The 27350-nt window shown below is 39.8% G+C and overlaps 1 protein-coding gene across 2 annotated transcripts in view; it reads right to left on the bottom strand.

Moving 5' to 3' along the window:
* RCAN2 (regulator of calcineurin 2) overlaps window positions 1-27350 on the bottom strand; it is an 84594-nt gene that overhangs the window by 30024 nt on the left and 27220 nt on the right. Inside the window, exon 1 of one of the 2 annotated variants that reach the window (XM_059469645.1) lies at window positions 12178-12454. The exons of the other annotated variant lie outside the window; for it this stretch is intronic. Coding sequence (XP_059325628.1) covers window positions 12178-12264 — 87 coding nt within the window. The 5' untranslated portion in view covers window positions 12265-12454. Of the gene's footprint in view, window positions 1-12177; window positions 12455-27350 lie in introns of those variants that run through there. 2 annotated transcript variants of the gene reach the window in all.

Raw genomic sequence — 27350 nt, 5'->3', positions numbered from 1 at the left:
GCTCTGTCGGCCTTGGGGCTGTGACCATTCCGTGGGGAGCCCCCTCAGTGCCCAATCCCCCTCTAGGGAATCCCACCTAAGCCTCCCATGACACAGTGCAGGCTCAAGGAGTCTGGCTTTGAGGTCAAGGAGATTTTTTGGAGCAAATAGATTCTAAATTACAGGAGAAGAAGTGGGATGCCAAATGTGGTGGAAGCAGTTGCTCAAAATAAAGGGAAGCCACCTGTTCCCTGTGGAGGTTTCATCTTCAGAGTTCAGAGGGTGTCCCTGACCACTCAGCTTGATGCATGGACTGTGCCTGCATCCAGCTGCAATCACTGCACTGCAGAAGCAGCACCAGCTGTAGCCCCAAGAACAGAATTTACACTTTTGAACTGAAATTGAAAATGTGTATTTAATCAGTATGAGATATTAGTATTAAATTAAGAAGGGCAAATTATCAATTAAAAGTGAATATATTCATGCTCAGCATAGTCCAGACTTTCTCCAAGGGATACTCAAACCAGAAACACAATAGAACTGGATTTGCTACATATGAACTTCAAATTTAATGGGAAACATTAGTGGGGAATAAACCAATGAGGGTACCTTCATATAAATAAGTGGCCTCAACTGAAAGAGCTCGGGTTTAGATTGAGTATCAGGAAGAAACTCTTCTTGGTGAGGGTGGTGAGGCCCTGGCACAGGTTGCCCAGAGATGCTGTGGCTGCCCCATCCCTGGGCATGTTCAAGACCAGGTGGGACAGGGCTTGGAGCAAGCAGGTCTGTGGAAGTGTCCCTACCATGGCAGGAGGTGGGAGTGGATAATCTTTAAGGTCTGTTGCAATTCAAACCAGGCTGTGATTTGGTAATTTTAGGATTCTAAAACAGAGCAATTAAATAGGTACCAACCTGTAGCATTATCATCCACACCTCATTTTACAAACAAGTGTACACTCCCATTACACCATCATTTTACCATTCTTATACCAACTACTTATTCCCAAAGTAAATTCCCCTTATCCAAGATCTTTTCTTTATGGAATTGTTACTCCTTTGCTCTGCTTCTATTTCACTACACAACACATAAACTATGAAACTATAAGCAGCAATTTTACACTGAATGACATGAAGAAATATTCTATACTGTATTCTAGGATGTAGTATGCATTGAGTAAACTCTTGTTTTGTGATTATTACTGTATGCCATCCAGTAGAATACTGTATGTATACTCCTTGCCAAAAAATATCACCACTTTGGGAGTTAGGGTTGCAAGCAGCCTGCTTACATCACTACAGTTTTTCAACAGTGTCAGTCTAATAATTTGCTACAAAAGCATGAAGCAGATAGCTAAACATCTTTCCCCTTTATTCACTTATTAAAAAAAAAATCAGGCAAAACCACATCAGCTTCCAAGCCTCTAAAATTTTAAGTACACTAATAATTTACTTTTGTCTAACATAAGCAGCATGTTCATTTCTGCTGTGGCCCAGCATTTGGCTTTGCTCCCAGCTGTCTTGATTAATAAGAATTTTTTTTTAGCTCAACAACTCTCAAATTGTGGTTCAAGGACTGGCAGCAGCCTGCAGAAAGCTGGCTGGTCACACAGCCTGCAGTTCCTCTCATGGAATCAGCTGTTTCTGAAGATAAAGGTATTACTACTTTTCACACCTCAGTGGTTTTCTTCTTAGGCTCTGTAAACAAGGTAGCAACATGAAATCTCCTTTCTAGACAAGAAAATGTGCATCTAAAAATTCTAACCAGTCTCACCAGAGACAAACAGCACAGCTGCAACAGCAAACCTGGGCAGAAGCACCTCTCCTGTGAGGAAAGGCTGAGAGAGTTGGGGCTGGAGAAAAAAAGGCTTTTAGGAGTTCTGAGGTTTATGGCAGCCTTGGGATACTTAAAAAAGATAAGATGGAGAGATACTTATAAGAAAGATAGAGACAGACTTTTACCAGGGCCTGTATGATGGAAAAAAAGCAATGGGTTTAAACTAAAGAGGGCAGGTTAAGATTGGATTTAAGGTAGAAATTCTTCCCTGGAAGTGCTCAAGGCCAGGCTGGATGGGGCTTGGAGCAACCTGGGATAGTGGAAGGTGTTCTTGCCCAGGGCAGGGGTGGAACCAGATGATATTTGAAGGTCCCTTCTAACCCAGTCCTTTCAGTGATTCCACATTTGTTTTGCTGACAGAAGTGTGATACTGCTGCTAATTACCCACTGCTGCTCACTAGAACTCAAGAGATTTGCATCACACAACTGTTTAGTCACGAGAATGTCTTTATACAGCTGTGACTGATTTATTTCTTCTTGCACTAGATTTCATCCTGTTGTTTAAACAAGGGCTGTTCAGAATTTTGACCCTGCCCTACCAAGACAGTGTCATTCACACTTTTTTTGAGGCTTTTCCCTTTTGACTACTGCCATTATTCTCAACCTGTTTTCAGGAAGGAACATGTGAGCTCATCCACTTAAATGGCTTCACCATTTGAGAATGAACTGGTTCTGGTTTTGACATTCTGTAAACAACTATGCACCCACCTTATGGAAATTATATTTGGAGTGTAGATTACTTATGGAAATGACTTGAACAGTGTGAAAGCTTTAGTCAAAATATCTACACTCCACATCTCCTTTATCCCACTTATCCCATTGCCCTGTCAAACAAGGAAGGCACATCGATTTGATATGACTTGGTCTACACAACCCAGGCCTAGTTACTTCCAAAGTACTTCCAAATTATTTCCAAAATCTGAGTCAGGTAAAAATATCTGTAATTGTTCAGATCTTTCTCCTCTCTCCCTTTTAAACACAAATGTTATTTTTTTTTAATCTCTCATCCTCACCAGTCTCTTTGTAACCTATGAATTCATAAAAGATAATTTCAAATAGTAAAAAATTATTTCAGCTGCATCCTTAAGCATACCTAGGTAGATTTTTACAGCTCCTGTACACTTAAATATCTGTCTTACTCCTGCATTTTTAGCAGGTTTTTTTTTTGCTGTGGCCACTACTAGGGTTGCTTTCTCTAATTATTTAGGTAATTATCTGCGTTATCATATAACATAAATGAAATCAGTTACACCATAACCCTCCCCACATTATGTATCTTGCTATTAATGGATTTACACATTGTTTTCCTCTCAATTTTTATATATCACAAGACTTCCTTTGTTCTTACTTAAAACCTCTGATAATGGAAACCTATTTAGTGATTTTGCACACTTGATTTTCACATTATAATTAAATCTTTAAACTGCTCTAAAGCAAAAGGAGAATCTGATGTAGCCCTAACAGTCTCTCATTGTATGTCCCATCTGTCCTTTGCATCAGGATAGATAATCTCCATTATGCATTCAAAAGTGCCTCCTTAGCTGCTAATTCTCATGTTCTTGGTCTCTCAGATAATCTTCTTAGGAGACACTATTTACCAGCTCCATAAGGTCACTGAAAATGACTTTTCAGAAAAATTATTTTCCTCTGACTTCAGTCTTTATTTCAAAAGCTAACTTCAAATTAATTTTCACCAACAGTACTTGCCATTATTAATTTCTTCAATTGCTAAAATCAAACCTGAAAACCAAATAAAATTACCTACCTCCATTTGCTAAAAAACTGCAACCAGAACAGTCTCATAATTTGATATCTGTCTTACTGTTTCACCTACTGGTTGGTTATTTCCAACAGTTTAAAAATTACTGTTATTTGTTTCTAGTATCATCTACCACACTGAACAAAAACAAGGGAAAACACAAAATTCCTTCTTGCATTCCAGGAGGATGAAGCAGAAAGACAGAGGAGGTGGGAACAGAATATATAGAAAGAGATTTTTTTTTTTAAGGTTTCCAAATTATTTTCTGTCCCGTGCATGCATACATAGCTTAGTCTAGTTATGTTCAATCATTTAATTCCTTGTGAGACATTTAATAGCAAAAAGTTTTGAGGAAGGAGCTGAAAGCAGAGTGGCAGCAGCCCAGAGTACCCATTCACACAGGGATTTTGTTACCTGGAGGTGGGATGGAAGCCTGTGGAAGATGAAGTAAAGCAGAAAGCTGTCAAGATTAATTTAACTAAAGTTTCAATGATGCTTAACACGTGCTTGATGAAAGCTTTGTCATAAAATCCTCCTTTTTTTAGACTATCAATGGGTTTTTCCAGCATCTTGTATCATCTTCTGCCCTTAAATCATTCCACTACAGCACAAGAAGCCAAACTCACCTGTTCTCACCTTGGTCTTTCATTATTACTCTTGTTTTCATGAGCTCTCCTTCCATCCCAACTCCCCTGCTGCTGTCACCCCCACAGACACCAGGTCTGCTGCCACCTGCCACAACCTGCCCCAGCCTCCACAGGAGCTTTCCCCACTCTTGGTCCTTCCCAACAGAGGAACTTCACCAGAGTGACTTCCCTCCTCTCAATCCCCATGCACCCCTTCCTCATTTTGGCCACATTTTGAATAACAACTGATTTCCTCCTCCCTCATCTCAGAACAGTTCCACCTATGATCTGCCCCTTAGAGTTACTTGCTTCTCTAAAAAAAAAGTCCTCTGAGGGAGAAAAGCCATTTCTGCTGGTTGCTTTTGGTTTTGTTTTTCTATCAGTAGTAAGAAATAAAACAATAATCCTCCAAACAAAACAAAATACACACCACCACAACCAACATTTGCTTTGTGGTTAATGTGCACCTGTTTGTTTGGTAACACTGAGGCCAGGACCAAATTTGTCAGTACAGGTGTAATTATTCAGACAATTCAAAAGTTTTTATTCTTAGTGGTTTAGTTAAAGGTTTTCTCTAAGAAATGTGGACAAGTAGCCAAAACTGAATGAACCTTGTCACCAGGCACAAAGATACACAGCAAAGGATGATGAAACTTGAGGATGGCAATGTTTGAGTAAAATTAATACAGCAAATAAAACAATCATCTTATCTTCTCCATATATGGAACTTATTTTATTGAGAGGATTAGCAGGTTTTTTACCATTATTTGTTCATCTGCCTCACACCAGCACATCTGACCTACATGAATAAAAGGACAAGATTTCAGCAAAGAGGCTTCTCTGTGCCTGTGCAGCTGCTGCATGATTCAGCCCTCTGAATGCCTCCACCTTTTAACAGCAAACATATCCCTAACTGCAACAGATGAAGCAGAGAGATTCTTCTGCAAGTGACAAATTGTGCTTCAGAAATTCCCCTGCACAGCTGCTTGTTGTTGCTGCTCAGAGCTCAACGGGTTCATTTGGTTTCTCAGCTCAGGGACTATTATTTCAACAGGTGGAACTACCTGGTGCTGCAAAACTGGAGGCTCTTCCATGCTCTTGATCAATATGAATCCATCCTGTAAAATAAAGTCAGTCTTTCTGTCTGCCAGAATTTAATGCAGATTCTGAAAAGCAGCAAGTTTGGGCTAATTAAAAACAAGAAAACAAACAAACACACACACCCCAACAAAAACAAACCACAAAAACCCCCACCAAAAACCAACCAAAATCAGCTCTAACTCAGCACAGCCCCTTGGTCTCTGGAAAATGCCTAGAGCTCAATGACATTTGAGACTGAACATCTACAGAACATGATTAATAAAAACAAGAATTATTCATTACACCATCTCTGCATGCCAAATCCAGTTTCCTAGTCAGAGAACTTACTTCCTGGTTCCTTAGTTTTCCATGTGCAAATGAGAAGACTTGGAACTTTTTGGCTATAACATCACTGAGGTTTTCCAGCAACTGCAGGTGTACAGAAGAGAAGGTGTCATGGAGATGCTGCTGCAGCATCCAGCTCTACACAGACCCATCCAGGTGTTTTCCCACCCTGCAAGGACAGCAGAGCTCTTTGCTCCATCACAACTGCTACAACCAAAGGCTTCTCCTTAATTCAGCATCCACAGAAATTCCATGTGGGGACAGTTAAAGGCATCACAAGGACACTGATGTTGTGAGAAGGCAGTCTGTGCTTCCAGGAATGGACATGGACAAAGCAGAAATCAACCAGAATCCTAGATGGAAAACACAGGCTGGAGCCAAACTCCACGGCTGCATGTGCCTTTTACAGGCATTGCCAATAAGGAAAAGAAAGGGGAGAAGTCTCCCCTGGGGGAAATTTTAATTCTTTTGGCCTTTAGAAGGAGAAGTTGCTTATTGAAAATCATATTAGAGGGGGAAATCTTCAGGAGAGGCTCATGCACTCAATGCTGGTGCCACTAAATATGTGCATGGAGAACACACAGTCTTCCAGCAGTGGCCACTGACGGGAGCTTGGCTTGGGCAGTTTCTGGTCCCTGGCAGCCTGTGTGTCAGCCAAGTGTTTGACAAACTGTGCTACAATTTCCTCTGTGTCTTTTTGCCAAGGAAGAATTCTCTGCTCAAGACCACACTGTCACAGTTGTTTGCACTCTAGCATATGATTAGGCAGCATCTTCCAAAGCAAACAGGCTGTTTAGCACTTGAATAATCAAAAGTGAGTAGATTATTTAAGGCCTCTGGTAGAAGCACCCCTAGAAAATATTAAAGGAAGATCTCTTCAACCACAAAGCATGTACATTAGTCAATTAGCAAAAAAAAAAAAATTGCTATAAATTACTAAAAAATTACTAAAGATACATAAAAGGTTGGTGCAGACCTCTGCCTCAGAACGTGCAACACTGCTCAGTATCAAATCTTAGTCATGCTAAGCAGCAGCAAACAGCATCAGTAAAATTTGAGACAAAAGAGTGCACATTTACAGCACCTTCAGAGGAAAATGAGACTGGATCACTGCAGACCTGAAGATAATGTGCCCTTGATATTTTTTTTTGAGAAGAAGAGAAAGAACTTGAATACTTTATCTCTCTAGGTTCTTCTGAGAATTTTAATTTTATTCTAAAATTTTAATAATTTAAGTAATTATTTAATGAAAAATCAGTATCACACATGTCTCCATATTACAGGTACATCAATCCACAGCTGCACTGATTAATTCTTCAAATCTGCTTAAGAAAATCACCATCTCTTCAGTGCTCCTCATACAGGCTGGGCCATTTGTCAGTAGAATCCTCTAAGCTCCATCTTACCTTACTACCTGCCTTGGATTAATTCTGCACCTTCTACCAACACATTCTAGTTGCTATTTATTTTCATTTGACAACTTACTCATTGTCTAGCTATCCTTACGAAAGGGAAATATCTTCATGTGACTTCCAACAGAAAGGAGGATCAGAGACAATACAAAGCTCTCTGACTTGCTGTGCCATTCCCTGTTAGCATTAAAAGGGTGAAGAAGGAGAAGCAGAAGCTTTGCCATATTCAGAGGTGTGTAAACACCTGCAGCTGCCACCAACCTCTGGTGAAAGAGCAGCACCCCCTTCTTCTGAGGCAGGGGAAAAGCAAGTACAAATAAGTGAAGACCAGCCTGAAGAGCACATTAGGACCTTTAGAAGTCTTACCATTCTATCATTTCTTTGGGAACTTCCCTAAAGAGTCCAGTTGGCTTCCCATAAGGGTGTTAGAAGGACAAAGCCCAGCCTGTGACTGGAACTGGGAGCACCTCAGTGTGCAGCAGCACTGGCTGCACAAGCCCCAGCTTTGCTGTCAGAGTCTCTCTGTGCTGACCCTGAAGCCAAGAGCAGGGTCAGTGTCCTGCAAACAGCACTGCAGCATTTGCAAAGCTCCTCTCCATTACTTGCTCCAGATCAACACAGACAGTAAGCAGAGATCAAAAGACACACAAGTCTATTTCTCCAGCAGAACTCTTGGATCATGCAGATTTCCCAGACTCAACCTTATTTGCAATTAGAAAGAACTACCAACTATGGAAAATACCAAGAGAAGGTACAGAGCAGGCCTTTGAGCCATCAGGGTATTTTTGGCAGTCATGCTGTTGTTTGGTTCCCTCCTTAGAGCCCGTCTGTGAAGTCTTATGACTGCAACAGACTCTTCCCACGGATCAAGCTCACATGGCTAAGGAGAAGGATGTAAAGGCAGAAACCCAGAAACTCTCCCAGCAAGTCATGCTTGCTGCCACTGGACAGCTGGCACCATCCAGGGGGCAGCAACACTTCTCCCCTTTCTCCAGTTTTCTTCACTTGACTCTGGCCTTAGAGCACTTAAACTTTAAACCTCAGAACATCTTTGTGAATGAGCCACTTAGACAAGAGGAGAATTGAAGTGGAGAGCAAAAACCACAAGCATCTTGTGTGCTTCTGCCCTTTAGACCTCAGAAGTTTAGACTGCTAAACCTCTGATAGGCAGCTGCAGGACAGTGACTGAACCTCCAACCCATCCATCCCAAACAATTCCCATTAGCAGGGTACCCACTGGAGCATCTGAACTGAGTAATGAGTTCACAGATTGACAGAGATCCTGTTCCAATGGGGATTAATCCTCCAACAGTCCAAACAGTGAAACTATTCCTACTATGCTCTTTGCTGCCTGGCTCATGTACACATTGAGTTTTTTCCCTGTGTTAAGATAATGGCCCCATCCACATTACATTACTGCCTTCAGGATGTGCTCCATCTGGACCATTAGTGTTTCTTCTCTCTTACAGTAATGCCAAGTCACCCCAGTCCTACCTTGCTTCTGAATGGAATGGTCTGTGTGAACAAAAATGAGAAGAGAATATGCAGAATTAATCATATAAAAACACATTGCTCAGAGTAAGAAACACAAGTTTAAATTCTCTTCCACTGTTTCAGTGATGTCTGGGATTCCTCTATTAGAAATAAACAAGATATTCATTAACTAATTGCTTATGTAACAAAGATCATTACATGAAATTATCATCTAGAGGCACTGAAAGAATCTTAATTATCCAGGTGAACTTCAAAGCAGAACTGCACTTTGTGATTTCTCTGGTTGCCTTCTCAACTCTTCTAGTTCCTGATCTACAGTCAGTAGCATGTTGATTAGCCTGACCCAATTTCTGGATTAAAAAAGCCAACTCAAAGCAGCAGCTGATCAGAAGTGAAGGGCTTGTTGGATGGTTTGTGGTGTCAGTGCCATGGGGCCAGCTGTCACTGCCAAGGTACCCATACAAGCCTCTGTTCATCAAAAGGATGAGCAGCCCCAAATGCAGCAACCAAAAAGCTTTGCCTTCAGTACTAAATAACTGCTCCCCTGCTGCAGAGGCCAAATGGAAGCAGAATGTTTCCAAGCCTGACTGCCAGATGCTAAGAGCATAATGGCTACAGAATAAGGTCTCCAGAGGTGGAAAAGCAGCAATAAGCTGGAGAACTCCCTCTGCTCCAAGTTCTGTGCCCAAAGCCAGCTTTGTATGAGAATTCTGCAGCTCTGAGGGACCAATGCTCTTGAGAAGTGGCAACTTCCAGGAGTCCCCATGGCCACCTGCTGTGGGAACTGCTGCTCCAGAGCCCCAACACTCCAAGCTCTGCTACTGCAGTCCTGGCAAGCTCCTCACACCCCTAGCCTGCAGCTGTGGCCAACACATGCTGCAAAGTGCAGAGCAACAGCTCCGTGTTGCCAGCATCCTTCTCCCAAACCTCCTGGGAGAACAATGGCTCAGTAACACCAGCATCCTTCTCCCAAACCTCCTGGGAGAACAATGGCTCAGTAACACCAGCATCCTTCTCCCAAACCTCCTGGGAGAACAATGGCTCAGTAACACCAGCATCCTTCTCCCAAGCCTCATGTCAGTTCTAAACCTGAACTGAAATAAAAGCGAGATATGCTGTAAGCATATCCTAAATCCTGAACACAACCCTTACTGACATCAGAGAACTATTCTACAGGACTAACAGCTCATCTTAGCAAATCTCACCAAGCACCACACGTATTCTAAGATCTTCAGGATCTGTTCTACCACTGAGGGAACATTCCCTTTACCCAGGGAGAAGATCCCCTGCAATAAACCCTTCTACTGGAGAAGTGACAGTAGCCTGGACTTCAGTTGTCAATGCCACCTGTGCCTTCAGGCTGACCAACAAAAGGGCTGGGCAGAGGGCTACTAACAGGGTGGGTGGAGGGTGGAGAAGACAGGAATTCTGCACTTGCTTTTGCTCTTCAACTTCCACACCCATCTCTTCTCAGCAACAGCCTCCTTCCTTTTTAACCCTAAATCTGTTCCTCATCCTATCAAAGTCAACATAAACTTTTCTATGCTGCGACCACACTTTCACCAAAAAACCTCACTTTGAAGTGAACCCTTTTGCATACAAAAAGAAAAGAAGAAAAAAAATGTCATACTGTATTTTTCCCTGCAATTCTCCTGGAAGTGAGCAAAGAGCAGTAAGTATCTCCAGCTTTAAATTATCAGCAGCAGTGAAACTTTCACAAGGAGGATGCCCACACTGCAGGCTGCTGCATGGGGAGCCTGGGGATGAGCACAGAGCTGGCCACAGCCTCCAGAGGAGAATTTGGGGACAAACCCATTGGAAAGGAGCTGCAGTGAGCTGTGGGTCATGGAGCACAAGCTGCTCACCCAGGCAACTTCCAAGCAGACTTTGCGTTTCTAAGCTGCAGTGCAGTCTGCAGTGCAGTCCCCACTGTAAATATACCCAAAGTCTTTGCAATCAACATTTTAATTCTAACATAAGGGGGAAAAAAAAGCAAAACAGGGCAATTTCAACCAAAGCAAATAAGATACAGAAAGTCCAAGTAACACAAAAGGGTTACAATTCCTGTAATGTCTCTGTAACCCTTTTGTTCTCTTATACTCCTGGCCCACACTTTATAGATGCTACAGCTTAAATCAGGGTAATCTAAATCTTACCTAAGTCACGGAATGCTTTCTGCTGATTTATGTTAGTCAGAATTTTGCTTTTGCACTGCTACTGACATATGAGCAGCATCAGGATACAAGAAGCTCACTACTACTTTAATTTCTTGCATGGTCTTACATCTAAGATGGACCAGACACAAAAAGACCAAGGTACAAGATCATATCAATGCAGGTGTAAATCCTACATGTTAAAAGAAAATGCTCTCAAGTGAAAAAAAAAAAAGAGAAAAAAAAAGAAAATAAAAGAAAAATGAATAAGCAGATAAGCATTTCATTTTACTACTTCAAAATAATACAAGAAACAAGTCCCAGTGCAGGCAAGACTCCTCACCTGAATCATTCCTCTGAATTACTCACTTTTTCATCTCTAAATTCACTATTAAACTGTTAAGAAAAAGCTTCTTGAATTAAGAAGAATCTCTTGATGGCAACACAAAAGCATGCGTATAAAGTATAAATGATCTCACACATTAACAGACTAACAGGCAAATAAAAATCATCAGAGCTTCTTGCAAATCAAAGCAGTTTTATTTCCAGTGGCTTCAATGTTTGACTCAGAACCAAACAGAGCAGAGGTTCAAAATTTGACCTCCAATTTGCAAATACTTTTTACCCAATTCCAGTCTTTCAATACTAAGAACCATCAGATTAGAAACTAATTTTGTCCGTACCTTTGTCCTTTATAAACTGCTGAATATCACTGTATTACATCTGTGAGCTCTTTCAGATGATCTGTGAAATACTTAGAATTCCTCTTTCAAACTTAATTTGCAGTGATTTTCTTGCAATAATATGAGAATAAATGGAAAAGATAATTGATTTCAACAGTAAGCAATTACACACAATGACTTTTCTACAGCAGTTGTCTAATTAAGAGACTACAAGCCCTGAATATCAAGCCTTAGATTTAAGCATTGTTTTTCAGGTATGCATATGATATGCAAGATGCATAACTTTTTGTGTTCTGTTACACTGCAGATGCACAAAGATACTTACTACAAACTTTTAGCCCTTCACAAAAAATTTATGTTTGCATATTTGATTTGAATGTGAAGGAAAGAAACAGCTACTGTTCAACTGAGTAAAGATATCTGAAGGTTATCAACATCAATAAATAACATTTATGGCAAGGCTGATCGAAAAAGTGACACTGGACTAAAAATAACTTGACAAAATTAACAATGAAAGATTTTTATATGAATATGAAACATGCATATGCACAGATGTCAGTTATATAACCCATTTCTTACATCATTAAAGAGTAAACACCAGGCTATTCTTTCAGCTTATCAAAACACAGTAAAAAGCAGACACGTTTCCTTTCCCATATTTCTCTCCCTTAATTAACAGATTTTTTAAACTGCGTTTCTTTTACCACCGCAGCAGAATCTCATCTGCCCCCTTATTGTCAATTGCTACATACAAATGCTTATTGCTCCCAAAGGCTTTTCTAAGAAGCAACAAAAGGATTGCAGGCGCATACCTTAACCTCTTGGCTGGCAAAAACCTCCACATCAACCCCACAGGCAACCAGAGTGGAAACATCACAGTCCATGCTACGCGCTGGCATCCCCCGCCTTTGTACACTGAGTTAGGCAAGCTCAGAGTCACAAACGATGCAAGAAAACAACAAAAGAATTAAAAAAAAAATCTTCAGTACTGCAATTGAACAGTCCAAGATTCAGTTTCAGCGCTGGCAATGCCTGCAAGCCTCCAACACGAGCTCTGTGCACTTAAAGTGAGTTGCTGGTTGCCTGTCCCCCGTACACCCACCAACTGAGCAGGCACAGCATAGTAACAGCGCTATTCCATCTCTCATGGCAATGACATCACCACAAAGACTGACATAAGCTAAATCTATTTTTTCAACCCTTTTATCTCTAGGCAGCACAGTGGATCAAATTGAACATGATTATGTGCTAAATCTGAACCCGGACTAAATCAATTCAAGCAGCGTTCACTGTCAACTGAGTCATAGCTGTTGTTTCAGCTGAGTGCTTATGGTGGCAAGAAAATAAAAAAATAAAAGAGATCGCCTGACACTGAAAGCTCCACTCTGTGTGTAAATTAACCCAGCATTTAAAGCCACTAATCTCAAGGTAACATTTGTGACTTCACTGTACTTGAAAATCTACGGCAGAGCACTCATAAAAAAACCCTCAAATCAACAAAATCTCAGCCCTCTGGTTTTAATAGCTCAAAGTCCTCTTTTTTAATAAAGCACACTCTACAACCCCACACACGGGATTAGAGAACATCTTGTCCTGTCACCAGCAGCGATCAACACACTGCAAATTTGATGCCAGTGCTTCGCATCCACGTTGCACTGTGACTCATCCCCAGGAAGATCAGAGGCATGTCTGTGTGTGATTTGGAAGTCAATACCCTTTCAAAGAACAGAACATGAAAATTTCCTTGAAATTAGGACTTCACACTGGGCAAACTTTACACCATCCATCCTAAGGGTTAACCCTTCACAAATAGAACAGAATTCAACAAAAGAAACAAGTACAAGTGAAGATGCTTTACACCTGCTGACTCAGTGATCAGTTTATTCTTTGCAAGTTTTATCATTTTTTTAATGATAGAAATAAAATATCTACATGTCTGGGACTTCTAAAATGATCTTTATCCCAGACTGGCACCATTATTTTTCCTCTACCATTTCATTCTCATGAGACATAAATTACTATTAATTGTTGTAGGCCTAGAATTGGCATTTATGGATATGTCAGATTAATAAGGAGAATTAAATATTTAACTACTGGTATGAACCTAGGAGCTGCTTATGGCTCAGTGTAAGAGACTGCTCTGCTTACTTCCACTTCACCCACAGATAAACTCCTAATTATACTAACATTAGGTGTTAGGAGCAAATTCTTTACTGTGACAGGGCAGTGACATTAGATGCTGAGACAGATAAGTCAGTATCTCTTACCAGAGTATTCTTTTTCAAGTTCTATTAAATAATTTTCCCACTTTTCAACTTGCATTTATAGGAACCTCCCCAGCAGTAATCACAAACTAAGATCCACAGCCAGGACAAAATCCTATCCCAGCACTAAATATTTTACAAACCCAGACTATAGAGACCAACAGAAATGGATAGGGCAGCAGAAGGCAGAAAATGAATCAATATTGTTTGTCACAATTATCAATTCCTTTGTGCACTGGTCACTTATCACTGTCAAGATTTTTCATAAACCACAGGAAACCATTTTTAAGAAATATTTTGAAGTTAACATTTTTGGGAGTGTTTATAGGACCTTTTATTTGTATATCTGAATATAATATGTACGTGCTAAAAGAGAAAAAAAGCCATGAAGGCCTGATTGAAGTAGCAGGCAGACAGCAAGGGAAAAATCAGAGCATCAGAAAAGCGAGAAGCCAGTAAGGGCTACCAAAGAGCTGGAAGGAAACATTGAAAGCAAAGATGAGTCGTGTCTGAGTCTTATGAAAGTTATAAAAGTGATGGACCAACAGGATGAAAACAAAACAAGCATTTGGGAAAGGAAAAGATCAAGAACCAGATGATGATGGTCTCTGAGGTCCATAAAGGCATCCAGAGTGAGGGTGATGCCTGGCCTGAGTGTGGTTCCACAGCAGTGATGGAAAAATTATCTTACGTTATAGAGCTACACTGGATAGTTCTGCAGTTATTTTCTTCCTTTCTTCTTTAAAAACTTCCACCTATCAATTTCAATAGCCTGAATGTTCTTATGAAAACTGGCACCTGATGTGCAAACTGATCTGTTCCACTTCATGATTATTCCTGCACATCCACTGTTAATCTCCTTTCAAAAGAGAATCACTGCAATTTTTCCACTTCATCTGAATATGGCAACCTTACTGAGATCACAATTTCTTTCATTTCTTGCTTTTTCTTGCCTATTCCAAAGTATAACCTAATTTTTCCCCTTAAAAATCACTCTAGCCCACTAGGGTATTTTAGTGAGCTCTTTACAAAGATAACCTAGTTGGTTTTGCCTCTTGAAAACAAAGATTACCTAACAGAAGAACTCTATAAAGCTTTTGAGTACCCCAGCTAATATCTTTGAATATATGTCATATTCTATTTGCTCCTGCTCATTTCTCATTTGAAATCAAGACAGATTACTGTGTGAATGGTTTTTTTTTCAGGGCACTCCACAATTCCTTGTAGTCTCACCTAATGTTAATGAAAAATTTATTATTGAATACTTTAAAATTGGTTAATATTGACTTATTTCTCCAGTTCAGGAGACTTGCTTTTCATCCAAATTTAAAGAAAAAAGTATTTCAATTTCTGTCAAAAAATTTCTTAACTATGTCTCTAGATGGTCTTGTTAATTGCAGTTCTCCATACTCCCAAGAAAAAATGAAGCCATGTTTCATGAATATTTTAAATATTATATTTAGTAAACAGAAATTGATATAGATAGACTTGCACTTCAGCATTGTACAGAAGGTTCTCTAGATCACAAACTGGTACCAGTATGTAACTCTACTGCCATCCCTCACCAATTTTATATGGGGTTTAAGACCATGACCATAAATTCTGAGAACAGAAAGTGGAGAGTTTTGAACAGTTACTCAAAAGCTTCTTAGTTTGTTTTAATGTTTGTCCATAGCAACAGTTTTGCATGGAATTCAAGGGGCACTACTCACTACTGTGAATATCTCAGGGGGCTGAATTTGGGAGCAGCTGAGGCTCATTTGTACAATCAGGCTGAGCATGGAAATACCAAATTTTCACAGTTACACAGATAGACATCAGACAGGTTCTAGAACTCAGAGCAATATTCCATTGTTCCTTCACAAGCACCACAGTAACCCCACAGCATCACTAGACTCCGATGATTAACACTTAAAGATCAGGTCTCGTATTTTCATCAGCTTTTATATTTTCATTTCCTCAACCAGAAGGAAAATAAAAGCCATGCCGTTCCAGCCAGGAATCTTCCATTCTGGATCTGGACAGCTCCTGGAACAGCACAGCCTTTACTCTTGTGTGAGGAGTTGTTTTCCTCCTGTAGTTCCAGCTGTGCCTCAGCTTAACACACATGAGCAGCACCACAGATTTAAGATTTTCAAGCTCAACTCTCAAGTCATTAAAACAACTGCTGCAAATCTTGACCCTCCTTTTGCAAGCAAACTACAACTGATTTAGCCTTAGGGCAACTTCACTGGCTCTGGACCTCACAGTAACATCAGCCACGTGGTAACCAAACCCAGCAGCCAAATTCAGATCCTGACTGTTCTGCTCTATGGCTGAAGCTTGTGCTTGTTATCACTGCTACTAGAGGGGTTATTTCTGCAGCAGCTCTGCTTGCAGGTGCAAACCTTTCTAGGTCAATGTACAAATCCAGAAAAATAAAAAGGAGGCCTCCATCAATGACCCATTGAGGGCTGAATGGAACACTGGGAATGGATTCACATTACGGCTGATTGAAGTGCTTTTAATGATGTGCATCTCTATCGATCTTGTTCAGCCTACTACACAAGTAAACAGCATTTAAACCATGCTCCTACCTGTCAGCAGTAACATACTTTTACAAATATAATCTCATTTTTAACGGGAATATAAATTATAAATAGTTTCAAAACCACATAAACATTTAGAAATGTAAGACGGCCCTGGAAAAAAAAATCCAGAAAAAGAAGACGGTTCTTCCAATTTCTTTGTCTACAGCAGAAGATAAAAAGGCCAACCACAAACATTCTTCAGGGGCAAAGTTAGCTCCTTCAAAGAGGTGTTTCACAAGGACATAAAGAAAACAGAACACTGAAGACTGGGCAGGGTTCAGCTCACCCATAGAAAGAATTTATTTTTTTTTTAAATGCAGTGAGCATTGGCTTGTGCTAAGGTCAATTACCTCCAAAACAATGGAAGCACCAGACAAATCCAGCCAGAGGAACACACCAGCAGACTGAATAGCCATCAAACTGCTTGGAAGTGTATATTTTAAAGAGAATATTTAGCTGTCATTTGCAGTGAATAAGGAACACTGAATGATCCAACAGCTACAAACCCACTGATTTTCCCACAATGAGTCTGACCCCAAGCTAAAGTTTCTACAAATCTTAAACTGGCATCAATTGTGGCAAAAAAAAAGGACACCAATTCACCCCTTCTCTTCTCATAATAAATAATCATTCCTATGAACATTTTTAAAGACACAGAATCTTGACCAGACAAAAGTTCAATTTAGAATAATCCTAAATCAGTAAGTTCCTCTTACATGCAGAGACTTTTGATTTTAGAAAATGCCTTGGCTGGCTTTGCTTTCATGAAAGGCAGCTTTTCTGCATTTTAAGTGATATTTTGCTTTTCTGTAGGCAATAATTTTCTGTCAGTCATGTTTCTAGGTCTCGGGATCTGAGGGCATCCAAGAAAATAAAACAAATCATCAGCATTATGAAGGATTTCTCCCTCTTTAATAAAGATAATACCAAACAACTCAAAGGCCTGCACACGGTGGGAGAACACTTCAGTGACTGCATAAACAAGTGTCAGGCAGCATCACTCTGCTGTCTCATTTAGCTCCACACAAGCTGCAACTGTGAGTCAGAGCTGCTCAATTATTTTAACGTGGCTGTACCATTCATAGTCCTTTGCTTCCAAGTAAATTCAGGGAGGTGTGAGGGGGTGGAAATCTGTGCGTGTGTCTTCTGTCAACTCAGAACGGTTACAAATCCTTTTCTGTGCCAGATCCACACAGGAAAACAACTGTTATGGTCCCAAATTGCAATCCTCTCTCTCTCTGGTAAAATAAACTGCTGCAGTTCAGGAGTCAAGACATCCTTGATTCATCTGGTGAACCCATGACCACCTACAGAATACATAACACACACATGAATCCTGGCAACAGAAGAAGATCATAACTCTGCAGTGTAAGCTGAATTTATTTGCAGCCTAGCTACACAAGATCATTGATAAATTCCACAGGTTTCAAATTAAGAGAACTAAACATAGATCCCCACATGCTGGTACACACATTGCCAGTATAAGCAACAGATTTGGGAATTAATTTCATTGCTCCAGCATGGATAGCTAATGCAATGGGAGATACCTAAGGGTATCCAAGAACATACAGGCTTGACAGACATGATCCAGGACCTCTGGAAATCACCCTCCTCTGAACCATCAGCCAGAGACACCAAGAGATTCTTTAAGATATTTAAATTAGCACTTATTATTTGGGCAACTGTTCAACACACTCCCTGTTCAACGTACTCCACGGACTACTAGAGTGGGATTTTGCTGATCAATCACTTGCTGTGTAGTTTAGGATGGACTGAATTTCTCTCCAGCCTCTGACTGCTAATGAGATTTCCAGCAACTACAACAGAAACATAAGCATCTAGCACATATGTACAGATGTATAAAGTGATGCTGTAATTTAAGTGCTAATCTATAACGGAATCCTACACATAAAGTTATCACTGTTCCTCAGTTTCTCCAACAGCAAGATAGGAATGGTGATACCTGCTCTATTAATGCACCCAATATTAATGAGCACATGTAAAACAGATTTTTATTCTGTCTTTAATTTTATAAAAGTTATAATGACTGAAGACTACAAAATATATTTATTCTTGCAGTACTTGAAAACAGAATTAAACCCAGGTCCCATAGGGATTCTGTACAAGATTCACACACACAGAGGATGCCAGGCCAGTGCTCTGACAGCTGCAGGAAACTGAAATCCCAAGTATCTCCCCCAGTTCCCAGTGGGAAGATGGAGGTGCTCAGGGGCTGTCACAGGAATAACACACTGAAGAAATGGATTCAATTCTTCACAAGAACTACCTTTGTGACCTTGGGTGAAGAGCATGCAGGAACACACATTCAGAATGGCTCAGAGCTTTGTGTTTTATTTAGATTTTAAGTGTAATCTGGGCAGGACAAGGACTCTCCATTACTATTTGTCATTTAATGGATGATGCCAGTTGGAATTGGTCTGTAATGCTCCTGCCTAAAACTGTGATTTGCTGTTATCCACAAGCTCTGTTAACAGCTTCAAAATGTATTTTAAAATAATTTCCATTTACCTTTACTTGTCTCAGAGTAGCAAGGGTATTTAACATGCCTGTATGTTTTCCTTGTCATTTCAGACGCTTCATCACAGCAAAATGCCCTTGAAAGAAGAGCCTGGAATACCAATGCTCACTGCTGTGAGAGAGACCAACCTTATCTCTCAACTGCAGCTCTGCACAGGACACGCAGGTGAGAGATTTAATGGCAGTGCTGAGAGAAAACAGCCTTTACTGCCAAGCCAGCAAAAGCAGCCCAGTTCAAAGGGGGAAAAAAAGGAGAGAGGATAAAGCCCACTGTCAAACAGCATGCAGTCAGACAGCAAATAATGAAGCAATGAATAATAGATTTCTTACGTAATTGCTATTTTATCCTGATATTATAGGGTGGGATTTATTTTACTGCAACACTTTAAAACAAATAGTCTCTTCTAGTAATCCACAGATTAAACTGCAGACAAAAACAAGGTGTTGATACTTAAAATTTGCCATATACAAATAATGCTTCTTGTCTTCATTACAAGTGACTCTATTTTCTATTTCCATAAATCCTCTGCTATTATTGTTTTATTTATGTTCGAAAGACAGATGGAGATTAGATACAATGAGACCTAAATGTCAGGTATAAAGATTCCAGTGGCTCTAAAGTGAATAAGAAAAAAAGAAAGAAACCTGAGTAATTCTAAGATATTAGTGCACTTGTAATGTATTTATAAAATAGATTTATCCTAGTTTCTCCTTACAAGACTGATTTCATTGATTTCACAAACAGAAGAAAGAGACCATCATGGGCCATTTCAGAGCCTGTATCTTATTTGAAGACAGATCAGATTTAGTTTCCCCCTCTTCCCCTCCCTAAAACCCAAACTTATTTTCCTAACTAGAACTCAGGAAACAGTCTTCCATTGACCCAGCCCAGAAAAGGACCAGAATCAGTTCTGTTCCTATGTTTTGAACTCTCAGTTTACTCAGTATCTCCATATTTTGTGTGATACAGCTCTAAAGAGATATCCACAAAATAAAACAATTTAAAAATTGAAGCAGAACTAGTTCCTATACAGGCATTTCATATATATATCAGTGTGGTTTCAGAAGGTATTTAAAACAGTTTCAAACCATTTAGTTATTCTAGAATGTTGGTCCACTCTCTAATATAAAAGAGCTTGACACTGCATTGTCAATATTAAATTGACAATAATTAAATAGCAAATACATTAAAGTACAAGTGAGTGACAGAAAATTGATCTTATTTCAAAGCAACTGATCTATATTTAAACAGACAGCTTCCTTCTGAAACATGGAGCTTCAAACAAGAAACCCAGATGCATGATACTCCCCAAACCAAAGCATCTTCCAGCAGCAGAACATTTCCATACAAAAATTCCAACTCATTCTACTTTTGATAGGAAAGTAGAAAAGGATAAAAGGTTTAGGAAAGCCAAAGGCAGAAGGGGGAGAACATAAATATTGGCTCCAACTAACCTACAGCAACTTCAGCTGTTACCTTAGAGTAGGGTTTATTTGTAGGTTGTTTGGTTGTTTTTGGGGGGCTTTTGTTCATTTTACTTTAAGTACTTCAGTTTTAATCAGAAGCCCCTATCAAAACCAGAGAAATCAGAAATAACTGCTTCTGTGGAGTTCTGTGAAGTTTCTTGTTTTCTTAGAAACAAGACTTTCTCATCCTCTAGTTTTTTATTCTTCCATAGCTTCTTATAATCTTCTGGTCACTTCACACCTATGCAAACCCAGCTTATGAACTTGTTGAACTTTAGGAATATGCTGGTTAATTATCTGCAGATTTCACATTAAGTGGCTGCACACATTTGGGATCTAGCACTGATTCCTAAACCACACCTGCAGTTACTCCAGGTAAGTAAGTCTTTCAGGAATACTCTAAGCTTGGCTTTGAGACCCAGCAGCATGCAACAGTCCCACATCTGTGCTGGTATTGTTGATCACGTTTAAGATCTTTTAGTTGCCGCCAGTTCCAGCCACGCTTTATCAATCAATACTTTCTAGAGCCTAATGGACCTGTTCAATCTGTTGGGGTTTTTTTAAACTGTATTAAAACATTCCAAACGCAAAGGCCAAAACCCCATATAATCACTGGAACTCAGAAACTGTGAAGTAAAACTTTTATGAAGTCATAACTTTAGTCCCACAGCAACTGCCTTTGACTTGTGCATGTCCAGATACACAGATGCAGACCTGATAATCTGCTGGGAGTTGTACTCTGCAGCCCAGTCCATCTATCACATTGTCCAACACAGATTTATACATCCAAATGAGGGAAGTCTTCAACATAAATGGTAGTTCAGATTATCTGTTAGTACACAGTGACTTTACCTCCTACTCAGTTCTGCATTCCTATTCATGACCACTTGTGCCCAGTTAATTCTGCTCTGACTTTTGCTCACAACCTTATCACAGCTGCCTTCACCTCAGCACCAAGTAATGCATATTTAGTTGTTTGTACTTCTTCACAAGTAAGCTCATTAAATTATCTGAGAATATTTATTGGTGATTTATCTTATATTTGCTAATTATTTCTGCACTCTATTAACACAATTTCATAGTATTATTCCATTCTGGTCACATGAATCAATTCACAGAATTATGGATACAACTTCAATTAAAAGCTTATCACCTAGCTATAGACCACTTAATTTTCTCTTCATTCAATTAAAGTAGAACAATGCAAATAAGCTATGAATGGACAATGAAGCACTGAAGCACTCAAAAATTTCAACCATGAAAGAGTTAATTCAATAGCCTCATTTTTATACAGTGCAGAGTATCTCAGTTAAGCGGGAAAAAATATCTGACTAAAAAACTCCAGTCCTCTCCACCTTGTGCTCTTTGATGTGAGGTGTTCCATACTAATGTTTACCACAAAATACAAATTTGTTTGAACACTTTCTTTTTCCTTGCAGCAAGCAGAGCTTACTATAGAGAGCTGATTGCTTCTTCATTGTTGAAAAGACAAAAAAGATTCAAGTATTAATTTGTAATTTATTATGAATTTCTAAGGTAGTATCTATGCATTTTAGTCATAAACTGAGATTTTACAGTCAGAACTTCATATTCATCCTTCAACTTGAGATGGACAAGCAAAATCCTACTTCAGCTCACTGGAGATCCCACCAACTATATTACAATTTTCTCAGGCCACAGAGATAAATTTAGGCTCAGATTTTACAACACACAGCAAGAGGCACCTTGGCTGTACCACCTGCTCCCTCAAAGGAACACTTGGAACTGCTTTGTTTCATTCCATGATTTCATCAAGTCAAACAACATGAAATTCATGCTCCAAAATGTGTGTAACACAAGAAGGTCACAACTCTTTAAATTAGCATTAAAGCATGCTAAAGAGAGTTCTAACATTGGATGACATCCAGTGATAGCAACCCCTTCTCATGGCAAGGATAAGCCCTGCAGCTGAAGCAGGAATTTAGATTAGGAACAAATCTCAGTGTGTCTCAAGCACGTTTGTGTTTCTGGGACACAAGGAGCCAACTGCAGACAGCCATGAACCAAGAGACATTCCTTGAAGGCAACTGAATTACAACTTAAACAAAGAAAATAGTGCCTTATCTTTTGGACAGAGCAACTGAAAGAGCTACTGATTTCTGTTATGTCAATGTCCTTATAAATCTTAAAATGTGATGGCAATGTCTGGTTGCCATTTACAAAGTATTTTACATACATACACAAGGCAGCCAAATTTCTGAAGGGACAGGGACCAGGCCATATACAGTGATCAGATTTTTAAAAGAACCCGATTTCCCAATAAAACAATTCACATAGCAAGTTTCAGATTGTCTCAGGGCAGTCTGCTATGTCAGACTGTACTAAGATGCCTTCAAGGCATGACATTCACTGCAGTGATGGACATAATATATGAAATTTGCACACAAAAAGCCCCTTGCTCAGCACCAGAAGCCTCCCATCAGCTGCCGAGGCTACAAGCCAAGGGAGTGCAGTGGTCACAGAGCAGGGGCACTGTGCAGCCACAGGGGCTCACACTGAGCCCACCCTGGCAGCAACACAAACCCACAGGGACTGAAACCACACTCACTGATAAAGACACATATCCTGGCATCCCTAAAGCCAACCCCAACTTGCTGCCTTGTTTCTGTAAAGCAAAGGGGGATGACAGACAGACAGGTTTCTATATTAACATCCACTTACACGCAGAGTTAGTTACAAAGCTGTAAAATAAATGTTCAAAAGCTACTAAATATCACAGGATCATAGGAGGGACCTTTAAAGGTCATCTTCTCCAACCCCCCTGCAATGAGCAATCTGTCGAATCTGACCTTGGCTATTTCCACGAATGGGGCATTTTGAAAGTACAGATTACAAAAGCTTTTCTGGAAGACAGAGTAGTTACCAATACAAAATCATGCCACAGAGACTCTTCAAGGCACTGCTAGGATTTTTTTAAACATCAATTTAAGTCTAGAAAAAAATTAGTTAAATTTTAATGGCCCACATCTTTGACTTTTCCTCTAATGCCTTTGAGCCATTCCCCAGTTACAACTGCTGTATTTCAATTTGCCAATTAAATTCTTCCATTTATCAGGATAAACACAAAATAATTATTTTTGCTGGATTATTTACTACTATACAAATTTCTGAAGTAAAACATTTATGCAAGCTTAATGCTCAAAACCAACAGCAGTTCCTAAAATGTAGGCAGAATTACAGGTTAAGAAATATTTTAGCAGTACTTCTGGAGAAAAAGGTGATGAAAGGAACATTTTTTCAAAGCAAAATTTTAAAAGGCAGAAAAAGAACACAAAGGTATTTTTTCTATTGTTTAAAAGTCATTATTCTCAAACAGTGATTGTATAATCCACAGGACAGCTGCATGCAGCAATAATAGAATATTTTTTTAATATGCAATAATTTTCTGTCCATAACTCTTTACGTGTAATAATGATGGAGAATTCAGTTGTACAGAATTTGCTTTGTCTGGAATTGAAGTATTACTTCCTTTGGTAAATGGGAAGCCAAAGTCACTGGTATTTACAACAAGAATTTGTTAAGTAACAGAACACTGCAGAACTTACATAAATAAAAGTGGCCTGAAGTCCATGCAGTTTTAAATTCAAAGGAAAAGAACAAACAGATCCCAGACAGAGATTTTAGTCTTCAAAATGGCAGATAACAGAGAAGCAAACCCAAGCTTCTTTCTTTCCACTATCTCAGACCTCCATTTATCAATGTACGGAATCTGCTGCAATCTGGAAAGCCACTCAAAGTGGCTGAACTAGAAAAAGAGACTCCTGTGTTCCCTCTACATCCTGTTTTTGCAGAATAAAGTTTTCTAACCATTTAACCTTGTCTCTTAAATACTTTTGGGATCTCGCTATTTGGGTGCTTTCTTGCTTTAGTGCATTGTTTACAAATTCTAACAATAAGCATCTGAAACTTTCACCTCAAATCAAAAGCAGGGGGTTAGGACAACCCTAAATTTCAACCTGGGGTTGTCACCAACTCATAAAACCCCACGACTGGACAAACATAAACATAGCTTTCTTAAATATAGGCAGAAATGTGGTAGGTGAGCACAAGCCTGCACTAATTCAACAGATGTTTGGAAGGTGTTTGAAAGAGATCATTGCAATCCATACACCCGCATGCTAAAATAAAGCAGCAGAAGTTTAAAGTTGGACTCTTTTTGAAGAGAATTTTTAATAGATTTTTGTCTAATATGGTTTATCTCAGATAAATGAAGGGGGGATCACGTATAATAAATAATTTCAAACAGAAAATTGCTAATGCAGAGAATGCAGGATTGGTGCAGAACAAAGTGCAGAAGAGAACACTCCCTTCAGTGCCAACAGCAGAAGTACCAATCCATGGGATGGTTGTGAATATCTCCTATTGAATTGTATTTTTAGCAGCAATTTAATCTGTCACGTTCATGACAACCCACGCATGGCCCATGACAACTCATGAACAGGTCAGCACTCACAAATCCACCAATGGCTCTAAGTCTTCAAAGCATGAAAGATCAAGACTTGGACCAAAAACTGACCAGGACCAACAACCCACATAGGATAACATGATTTGCATTTGGAAAAACCCATTGCTTTCCCAGGTTTCAGGAGAAGAACACTTCCAGGTAAAGAAAGAGAAGTGATTATGTCACTTCACCACACTTCAGCACAATGTAAGGAGAGTGAGAGAGGAAAGATGACTGGCATAGGAAGTGAATAACTCCTGTGATTGAAGAACAAGCTCCAAGATGACTGTGGGAATGTTAACAGGACAGGATGATTGGCACTGCTGTGGGAAAGAAAAAGAGAGGAGTGATTTGAAGGATTTTTAAGTGTGGGAGGGAATAAATGCAGAGCAAAGAAGGCGATAAATTTGAAACGGAAATGTAAAACAGCAGCATGAATGCATAAGAGCGATTGCGTTGGAGAAGGGAAAAAAGAACCCTGAGCACATTCCTATCTCACACCATTTTATATCTTCCAATACACCAGAATCAAGGGCACAATGATTCACAGGGAATATGCTTAACAGCAATGCTGAATAATGAAATAGCCTGGGAGAAAGTGTGGGAGTCGTGATACCCAAGTGCATGGTCAGCTTAGCTCAGAGGCTCTGCTGGTCAAACACATTCCTGCAGCCACAGAATCAGGGAAAGAACAGTTCTTGAAGTTTGCTGAGTACAGATAAAGTTTGATTGATTGTTTGGGCCTGCCACCTGGAACCACAGCAGAGGTGTTTGCTACACACTCAGCATAAAAGAACAAAAAAGGCATCAGAAAAGGAACAAGTGTTTGGTTGAAGTCATTCAAGTCCTTACACTGCCAGCAAAGCACACGTAAATGAACACTAAACCAGGCCAACTGGATGTAAGCAGCCAGGTAAGAAATGGGAAGCTGAATCAACTCCAGCTTTTATACTGATGACTCAAGTCAGCAAAAAAAAGCAATGATCCAGGACAACTCAAAGAAGATTCCTACCAAAAGAGCCAGTGAAGCACAAACTGGGTTATGTCTACTATTAAACTGGGAATGCAGTCTCAAACCCAGATCTAACAGGAGCTTGTTATAACCTAAACTAAGAACATGCTAGAAGGTATTTTACTTCCACCAAGTTTGATTTTAATTTGGGTAAAAACTTCAACAAGTGTCAGTCAAGAAAGTGCCCAAATTTGTGTAATAAAGTCTGTGATGAAATTATTCTAAAGAGTGCTAAATCAGTATGAGCAATTGATCATTTTAAGTTAAGTGGTCTTCAATGTGAGGGCAAATAGGAACCAGGAGTAGTCTGATACCAGCACACCAACAGTCCTGAATGTACCATGAATGTACCAGAAAATTCTGCTTTATAAAGAGCTTTTATAGAAATGTGTTGCATGAAGTTGTGACTTTTTTATTAGGGAAGGAAGATGAGTAAGAATCAGGGAATAGCTGCAGCTGAAGGGCAAGTCTGGAGATCATTTAGTCCAACACCCTGCTCTGTGCTGGGTCAAACCAGAGCAGGTTGCTCAGGGTCATGCCCAGTCAGGATTTGAGTATTTCCAAAGACTGAGTTCACAGTCTATCGAGGCAAACTGTGCTAACACTTGATCATCTTACCATAAAAAGAAGGTTTTATTGTAATTTTTTCTAATGTTTAAATTAATTTTCCTTTTTTTCAGTTTGTGTCCAGTGTATTTCTTTTCACTGAACACCATTGAAAAGAGTGTGGATTCAGCTTATTCACCCTTCTACAGGAGATGCTTACACTCAGCACTGGCCCTAGCAGCAATCCTAGGGATGCACCACCAATGTCTGACCTCCAGCTGGACTTTGTGCTGCTGATCTCAACCCTTTTATCTCAGCAGCTAAGCCAATTTTCAATCGTCCTGTTGTGGTTTAACGTAGTTTAGTTTTTAGTTAAGGAAAAAAAATCCATGAGCTACAGAAGTGGTTCCATGTAAGGACCTTTGCAGCTTCCTTTGAACCTGACAGAACCAATCAGCTGGCAAGTTTTGAAACTTGACACCCTGTTCAACCACTTAAGAGAGCTGAATACACCTTTGTGGAATCACATTTAAAGACAAACAAACCCCAGGAAAAACTCTCTTGCTTCCTGCCTTTCTCTCGAGTGGGAGAAATGGAAAGGGTGAAGACACATAGAGAAAACAACATGGAGGCACCAAGGTCAGTGAAGGAGTCAAATCCCAGATGGGAGACGAATGAGGAGATGCCTTAGTCTTGGGCTGAGATTCCCTTGTAAGGCTATGGTGAGGACAGAATTGATCCATCAGATATTTTTTCCCTGTAACTCACGGAATGCACTGGGGGGCTGTAGTGTTCTAACCACAGCCATGAGCAGAGGTACCAGTGATGAAGCAAGCAGGTGCTGAAGTAGCTGTGATCCAATGAGAAGCTTGAACTGAGAGAGATGAGAAACCTTGCCCCAGGGATAAAAGAAGAAAACCTCTGTTCCCAGAGATAAAAGAAGAGGACTTTTGTTTCTATACTAGAGCAGTTCATCCATAAAACTGCACCCCAATAAGCTGAAATGACCCATAGTGATAGCTGTGGGAAGATACCAAAGCATGGGAGAGACATCATGAGTGCAGATTTCCAGGTGGTTGCTATTTGTGAAAATTTAAACCACGAG

The sequence above is a fragment of the Ammospiza nelsoni genome, chromosome 3 (genome assembly GCF_027579445.1).
Source record: "Ammospiza nelsoni isolate bAmmNel1 chromosome 3, bAmmNel1.pri, whole genome shotgun sequence".
NCBI classification, from domain to species: Eukaryota; Metazoa; Chordata; class Aves; order Passeriformes; family Passerellidae; genus Ammospiza; species Ammospiza nelsoni.
The sequence above is the reverse complement of the archived record's forward strand: the minus strand, read 5'-3'. Positions and strand labels throughout refer to the sequence as shown.